General features: G+C 46.6%; 1 protein-coding gene across 1 annotated transcript; it reads left to right on the top strand.

The window, feature by feature from the left end:
• The first annotated feature begins 6,870 nt into the window (after positions 1–6,870).
• Positions 6,871–8,358, top strand: LOC147652463 (uncharacterized). The gene is made up of 2 exons (XM_086891707.1): positions 6,871–7,562; positions 7,876–8,358. The coding sequence occupies exons 1-2, from the start codon at positions 7,308–7,310 to the stop codon at positions 8,071–8,073; spliced, it is 453 nt and encodes a 150-aa protein (XP_086747833.1). The 5' UTR covers positions 6,871–7,307; the 3' UTR covers positions 8,074–8,358.
• Positions 8,359–8,585: the final 227 nt, after the last annotated feature.

Below are 8,585 nucleotides of genomic sequence, written 5' to 3'. Positions count from 1 at the left end.
GACATTTTGTGGGATGTTTCGGGAATTTGGTGGGGCTTTTCAAGAATTTTGTGGTATTTTGAAAAGGTTTAGGGAATTTTGTGGTGTTTTTTCTTGAATTTTGTGGGAAACTGTGCTGATTTTATGGGGCGTTTCTGGAATTTGGTCGAGTTTTCAGAAGATTTAGGGATTTTTGTGGGATTTCTGTGGGATGTTCTGGGAATTGGTGGAGATTTTGTGGGACATTCCTGTGAATTGGTAGGGTTTTGAAATGATTTAGGGAGTTTTGTGGGACTTCTCTGGAATTTTGTGGGGTTTTTCTGGAATTGTGTGGGATTCTGAGGAGACTTGAAGAATCTCCATCACTCGGTGAAAAAAAGAACATTTATGTTTGCAGCTTTCAAATAAGTTTCCTTCTTCAAGTGATTTCTTCAGATCTGGCACAAACCCCCTCAATAGAATAAATAATTCTAATTGGCTTCCTAACAGAGGATTTTGCTGGACCTTTCCTAATAAATCCAAGCAGTTTCAGCACAAGATGTGCATGGTCATTTTTCTTTTCTATCCCTTGCTTCATGACTCAACTCTTCACTTTATTGTACTCAATTTTATAGTTCAGATTTTAAGCTGAAGAAAAATCCTTCTCTCTGAAGAAGATTTTCTCATCAATTGAGCCATATATATTTTTAATAGGGATATCAAACCCAGCCTGATGGAACAAACACCTTGAGACACCTTCTGGACATGAATGTCTCTTTAAAAATATTAAAGCTCTAAGGGTTGAATTCTTTGCAGGTTTAACTGAACTGAAAGAATAAGAGACTTTGCAATGGGATGAAATGATGACTCAGGTCTCTAGGACATAATCAGGTTTATAGGATCTCTCCAGCAGCCCCCGTCCATAGGGCTTTGCACTCCTGTTCTCCCATTTAACAGAGGAAATAGGTACACTTAAAAAGGGTTACCAAAACCCTTTTACCTTTAACCTATTAACAAAAGCTAAACGAGATACTTGGGAAAATCCTAATGCAAAGAAACATTCTGAGTGCGGCATTTTCTTATTGAATAAGCTCTTATTTTCTTAGCCAGATTCCTGTGGTGGAATCTGGCCTTGAACAGAGATTTTTAACACCAATATTGTGGAATGGGACGAGAGGACCTTTGTTTCCAGCTGCCTGTGCTGGTTTCTGTTCACCCTAGACTGACACCAAATAAACACGGTGCTGGGTTTCCATATAAATTATTGTAGTAGAAAGGCACCTGTTATTCCTTCAGAAAGAGCTCCCTACAACAACACAAAATTTCTTCCCAAGCCAAGGGAAGTTTATTTCCCTCTGTAATTTTACTGTGTGTGTGTGTGTGCGCTAGGTGGAAATAGAGAACTGTGAAAAGGCTCATTTTAGCAGGGATAACAGCTCACAGAAGTTATTCTGAGGCCTGGGCCGGAATGAATCACATTCCCACGTGTGTGTGCTGCCTGGCAGCAATCAATGCTTCCTCTTAGCAAGGGCACTCCGGGGGATGGAGAAATCAGAGCTGTGAAAAACCCAGCAAATCCTGCCTGACAGCTTCTCCAGGCAAACCGCCCTGCCGGGGCACCGGGAGCACGCTGGGATGTCGGGCCCATTCCACAGGGGCTCCTTTGGGATCCCTGCGCATCCCAAAACCCCATAACCCACTGCCCACCCCGGCCCCCAGTGCACTGACCTGGCTGGGAAGCTGTGAAGCAGGGGAGATGCTGATGGCAGAGGGCTGGGAAGCAGGGGAGATGCTGGGATGGCAGAGCTGGGAAGCAGTGAAAATATTGCAGTTCTGTAATTCAGGAAGAAGCACATGTTCCAAAGGAAATCCATCCAAAGCAGATTATACAGCATAGATTTGTTATCCATTTGAAGTTATTAACTGGAAGACAAAGAAAGATTTCTTTGGTAGCCTCACAGGTTTATCTTCAGCATTTATAATAGGACAGTTACTCTGCTTTAAATATAAGTGGTTTCTTTCCCCCAACAGTCTCATCTACCTCCTCACCAAGCTGATAGAGAATAGAGGAGCACAGATCGTGTGAGGAACAGATTTGGAATTACATAAATGGACTTACCATGTGGCTACAGCTGATATTTCCAGCTCTGTGGCCTAAGAGCATCCATCCAATGTCCTGCCAGTCCAGCACTTCCTGATGGTATTTGCAGCCTACTGCTTCCACAGAAGTCAGAACAACGCACTTCTCCTTAGAGGTCATCTGGCTGCTGCAAGTGCAACAATGGAGCCACCAAGTTCCAGTTGCAAGGTCAGCATTACAAATTTAAAACCTTCCTGTTACAAAAGGTAAAGGCTCTCCAATCCTGCTGGAAACAAGAGCTTTGAAGAAACCTAACTCTTCCAACTTCAGCTTGCTTCCAACTTGACGGTATCAGCTTTTTAAATAATAAAGGATTGTCTGTAGATTACTGTGGATTAAAATTAGAACTGCAGACCTGACTATTAGTCTCAAGTTTGACGGTGTGAGGAAGGTGATGGTCCTTCTTCTCCATCCCTGGAATCACCATCATGCACTGTCTCGACTATCTCCAAGAGGTATTTTTTTTTTCAACGTGGATAAACAATTTTAGGAAGTTTGGAACAGGGAGAATGGCTGCCTTCCATACAAATCAAACAGGTTCCATTTCCAAGTGATTACAATTGTATCAAAGTCTTCAGACCCAAATAGGTGTAGCCTCTGTGAAATACAGAAGCCCTTATGAAAGGCTCACTCAGAAGGTGTGAATAGAATAAAAAAGAAATTCATTATAAAAAAATGAGGAAGGAAAAAGCCTTCATTCCCAGCACTGCAGAATTCCAGCCAAGTAAAATCTCACTCACTTTACAATGAAAGGAAAATATTTGAGTGGTGGTGGTCCCTCAAAAAATATTTGAGGGACAAGGCGAGGATATACGGTGCCAGGGAGGATTCTGCACTTAGAGATGCTGAGTATCCAGCCAAGAGACAGAAATTCAATTGCCAAGGCATTTGAATGAAGTCAATTAAGTCACATCACCTTTTCTATTTCAGTGTTTCCATCTGACAAGAAAGCAAAGGCGGGCAGCAGAAAGCAGGTGAGCTGCTGCACTCAGGGGTAGGGATCAAATGAACTATGCTGGTTCCATATGCACTATGGGAAAAGCAGGCAGAAGAGAGGAAGAGCTCTAAAATTAAGATGGAATTTTAACCTCTTCCTTCTCTGTTGACACTGACTGTAGGCATGTCTAACAGCTTTTCAGACAATTGTGTTTGATTTTGTTCCACAAACCTTACCTAGATCCACATTCATTAGCTGACTCTCTGCTGCCATCAAAATTGAGGGAAGGAACACCTTTTAGCACTGCTTAGAAACAGAGGAGATCAAACTAAACTCTGCAGCTCCAATGAGCGAAGGAATTATGTCCTATCCACCTTCATGAAGCCGCAAAGACCAAAATCTCTTGAGAGCGTGCCATTTCCTTTCAGCCTTGTGCACTGAGCCTTCAGCTCATCACGGATCAAAAGATGCTGCACTAAATTACAAGAAAAATGACTGCATTCTGTTTAGTTGCAATCCTGGTAGTCATAACAAATCTTGTGTGCATCAGATGGCCTCCAGAAAAATCACATGCAACAGCAACACCATCCTCAGATGCTCTCCCAGTACCTTACCTAATCATTGCTCCGTCACTGGACAAGACTTGTCCCCACCCTTCACACCTACAGCAACAAACCTACAAATCTTCCAAACATTTCTTCAATTCCACACCCCTCCGGAACATTCCCGCTTAAAACCGCACAGCTGCCCACGGGACAAAGGTCCAGTGTTACAAGCTGCTGCTCTCCCTCCACACAAGCCCCTTGCACATCTTGCACTGCTGCTCTGAAACTGCACAATTTGTCAGCAGCACCATTAGACTCAGAATTGGGAAACAATTCCTTCTGCTGGGTTAAGTTGGAAACAGTTCAGGCTACAGGAGTTCTTTATTATTCACCCTCATGGAATGCCCCTGCCCTTCAGAGCTCAAGCACTCCTGTGCAGAGCATCTCATGGAGCCAAAGAGAAAGGACTGCTGTCCCAAAAGAAGAGTCTGGGAGGAACTCCCAGTGTCCTTCATGCCTTGAGAAAGCTAAGGAGCAGTCACTGATGGCCTAAAGGGTACAAATTCAGTTCAGATGACAAATTTTCCAGGGTGATCCCGCTCCTCTTTATCTTCTAACACAACTACAAACAAACCAAATGATAGATTTCACAAGGAATAAGGGATGTTTAAAAGCAAATCTCTAAACTAAGCCTGGCATGCTCACCCAGGAGTTCAACACAGCAAAGCAGGCACTCTGCACTACCTAGTTCATGGCAAGAGATTTCTAAACTCTACCAAATGAAGTGAAGAAATGAAACAGAGAGCAATAGAACCGTATTTTAATTCATTTCAAGGCATGGAATAACACAGAATCTTTTCCATGAAACTAGGGCATTTTTCTCCCTTATCTAGTGCCCAAGTAAGATTAGAAATTGGGAAAAAAACCACTGAAACTGCAAATGCATTTTGCCCCCAGCTAGAAACAAAAGGTAATTATTTGAAAACTAGAAAAAACTCCAAGAGGAAACGTAAAACATTATGGAATATGTATTATTTTTATCACCCAGAATTCCCCATGTTAAAGGCACAGAGAAAACCATCATTCAGAAGTGGGAAAACAGAGGGACTGTACAAGTGAAATGGAGTTCTGACAAATGATGCTGTGTAGAATATGGGTTCCCAAACCAACAGAACAAAGGCACCCCGACAGCAGCAGCCTCAGAGATTGTACATTGCAGCTGAAGCACGGGGGTTTCTGTAGATTCACCTTGTAAACTGGCACACTTACTTGCCAAGGCTGCTGAACTTCTTTCACCTTAAACCACAAAACCTCCCAGTCCTTCCACAGCAATCACTCCATCAAATCAAGGCAGACCAAAACATGTTCTTTGCGCTGTTCACAATAAGATGAAGTTATGTGCCCAAGAGATACCATTTGAAGTCAGAAGGAACAAGCCAGCAGGTGTAGAAAACTGGTATTTGAAGAAGTGACAAAAAGACAGCAAACTGAAGCCCATGCTTAATACAAAACCCCATGATTAATAGAACACAAATGCAGATGGATATGATAAGCTTGCACTGTCAAAGCTAAAATCATTTCTAACAAAAATCACCACATTTCCAAGAATTCAGTACCACTTGTGGTGGCCACTCCTGATCTCTACATAATATGTCAGCAGTTCAATTGGCAAGAATCTCTTTATCTAGATCCAAGCAGGGAAGAAGTCAAGGTCCCAGTGATATGCAATTCTGTAGCTTCATTAGAAACCTTTCATCCTGCAATAGTTGAAATCCAAGCGAGAAAAGAACCTGTTTGGACACCAACTATCCTTAGTAGCAACGTTTTGCAGCACGCAATTTGAAAAGGTTAACCTGCCAGGCAATAATACAGACAAGAAAAATGAAAAGGAGGGCAAGGAGAATCATCTGCTGCTGAAACTGCTCTTCTACAAAAACAAAGTGATATGAAGATTCAGCCCGTGAAGAACACATTCCTCAACCAGGAGAGAAAAACACAATTCTTAAAAATCTCCTCTGTCGTTCTGATTGGGAACGGTGGGAAAGAACGACACGGACTCTCAAGGGAGTCACAACAGGAGAATCTTCTCTACTTTATTACTCTAGGCTTGTCTAATAGACAGATACGTGGAAAGTACAGAAAGGAAACTCTTATTGCTTAGTAAAGTGCTACATCACCATCATTGGTCAGCGGGGCTCACCACCCCCCTGACTTTCTCCTGCAAGGAAAACAAGAGGACAGACAAACAGCACCTGGCAGTTGTTTTCTGTCTCTGAGGATTGTTTTGAAATCCTCCTATGAATTCCCAGGCTAGCTTCTCGGGCAGGACTGATAGGCCATGGGGCCTGCAGTTTCTGCAGCTCTCTGCAGCCTGCTCCAAAGCTAGCATCCATACTCTCCACTACATAAGAAATAGAAAACTGACTACAAATCACGTGTTCACTACTTGTTGCTTGTTCACTACTCAGACATCAGAATTACTACCACAATACTTGAAGAACAATCGAAGAAACATATTCCAGGGATGCATTTTAATTCATTAGCTGCTGCCAGCCGTGCTGTGCTTTGCTCCTATCCATCCACCCTGCTGCAAAAAGGTTCAATTGTGTTTTCACCATCACGTCAGATCAGCTCTTGGACTCACAGCTCACCGCAGACCTCGAAACAGGAGGCAAAGATCTGCACCACTTGGCCTTTCAGAACTTCTCACCCATCTATGACCTTTCTGGGGCCAGCTTCACAAAATGAGGGGGAAGCCATTCCAAAGAACACGACCAAGGAAATCACACAGCACTCGGGATTTGTTCCAGGCATCAAATTTTTAATGGATGATGTGAAGTAACACCGAAGCAATTCCTGTCCACAGAAAAAAAGATTTCAAATGGTTTTGTCTCAAGGACAATCACTGGAGGTTGAAAGTTTCTGGGGCTGAAAGTTACATGAGGTCCTCAACACTGAGCAATCAATATCCCCACAGTCTAAACTGTGAAATTACTACCTGGGCAAGGAGAACATTTTCAGGATTTGCAACTCATCTCAAAGCCTCAGTAGAACTCAACCAGCAGAATTCCCCTGAGATGGCACTGTGCTCTGGAAGCCCTCAAATACTCACTAAAACAGACTTGACTTTCACTAGGACAGCTGCTCATGAAAATCTGGGGTAAAACCTATGGGAAGTGGCCATGTGCACGCATATTCCTTCTTCCCACAGCAGGCACAATCAAATCCTCCTTTGAATGGCCTCCAAGTTGAGCAGCACTCATTGGCACAGCCTCTTCTCCCACAGACAGGCCAGCGAGCAACACGGCAGCGCCAGCCAGGTGGGCAAGGACAAGAGAGAGCAGATGCCAACAAGGCTTGGAAGCTGGGCCAAGGGAGGTTTACGCTGGCCATTGGGAAGAACTTGTGCCCAGCGTGGGCCATCAGATACTGCAATGGCCTGACAGGGGCTGCTGGAGTCATCATTGTGGCACGGGTGCAAGGCAAGCCAGGCCGCAGCGCTCGGGCCCCGCTCTGCTGGCCATGCTTGCCGCCATGGCTCCCAGCTTGGACTCAACATTCTCTCAGGGCTCTCTGCAGCCAGGGCGTTCTGTGCTTCTGTGACATCACAGCCTCTGGGGACGGCACGCTGGCTGGCAACTGTCCCCAGCTGTTGCTGCGCCCCAGTGCCCAGGCACAGCTGCTCGCAGAGAGACGCCCAGAGCCTCGGTGCTGCTGGCAGAGCACTATGGCTGCTCACGGCTCCTCCGCGCTGCTGCAGCTTTACGTGCTGCTGCTCTTGGCTCATCCCCTCGACCCTGTGAGCAAACCTGAGCGCAGCACGGATGCCTCTCCTCTGCTTCTGGAGGATTGTCATCTGGACGAGTCGGACCCTGAGCGCATCCGGTGGGCGGCCAGGACATTCCTGCTCATCGACCTGCTCATCATAGGAATGGCCATGGGATGGTCGCTCGGAAAAAGAATTCAGAGACGCTGGCGAGAGGTGAGGAGGGGGGTGGGGGGTCAGGCAGGCGGGATGGGGCAGACCTTGAGGGCCTCTTGGGCACCCTTTGGCCAATGCCCTGCGGCAGAAGGGGCCTGAGCTCCTGGCTGGGGAATGCGGCCCAGGGGCTGAGCTCCATGGACAGCACCAAGCAGAGGCGGCAGAGCTCTGCCTGCTGCAGCCTCTTCCCCGGGCCAGCCCAGCCCAACTGGGCCCGAGTCTCTGTCTCCCAGGCCAAAGGCAGCCCCACAGGTGCCGGCCCCGCTCTGCCCCTCTGCCTCTTCCATGGGGATCCCTGTGCTTTGCCTTGCAGCGGAATCTCCAGAGCCCTTCGGGCCGTGCGGGGCCCCGCCGCCATCGAAGACAGGGCTGTCCCACGGAGCTGATGCAGCTGCTGATGGACAACCGCGACCTGATGCGGCTGCTCCTTCGCGACAGCCCTCAACCAACCACCAAGATGGCGGCAAAAGAGGGCAGTGACAGGAGACTCCGCACCTCCCCACAGCTCTGACCTCCAGCGTCGCGCTCCAGCTACAGAACCTTACGGGGAACGGGTGACCAGTGCCCAGCCCAGGCACTGCGACGTTCCCCACCTTACAAGTTAGCCACACCCCTGTTGTTGTTCGATTCCCCACCACGTTTCCCCCAAGAAGTTGACCTTTCCCTTAGTGTTCAGTTCTAAACAGTTGAAGCATTGAAGTTTCTTAGCCTTAAGATTCTTACCCCATAGTCTTCTAGTAACGTTGGATTGTAGATTTTAGAAGTAGTCAAGTGAATAAAGTTCACGTTTTCTACACGTTGCTGTGTCATTTTCTTGAGGTTGCACCTGAGACCTGGGGACTCCTTGAGAGATGGCTTTGCATGGCAGCTCCAGACTGCCTGCAATGGAGAGCCCCAGTGCCCCAGCAGGCTTTGCAAGAGCACGGAGGGCAGCGGGAAAGAAGAAGGTGGCCAATATTCACCTGCCTCCACCTTCCAAGGAAGCTTGCAGTCAAACCCTGTCTGCCCTTTAGGGGGGACCCT

This window comes from Cyanistes caeruleus, chromosome 6 (assembly GCF_971803275.1).
Source record: "Cyanistes caeruleus chromosome 6, bCyaCae1.hap1.1, whole genome shotgun sequence".
NCBI classification, from domain to species: domain Eukaryota; kingdom Metazoa; phylum Chordata; class Aves; order Passeriformes; family Paridae; genus Cyanistes; species Cyanistes caeruleus.
The sequence above is the reverse complement of the archived record's forward strand: the minus strand, read 5'-3'. Positions and strand labels throughout refer to the sequence as shown.

Coding starts and splice junctions, on each gene's coding strand:
- LOC147652463 (XM_086891707.1), top strand. CDS start 7,308: ATGGCTGCTCACGGCTCCTCCGCGCTGCTGCAGCTTTACGTGCTGCTG. Junction 7,563..7,875: donor TTCAGAGACGCTGGCGAGAG/GTGAGGAGGGGG, acceptor TTTGCCTTGCAG/CGGAATCTCCAGAGCCCTTC.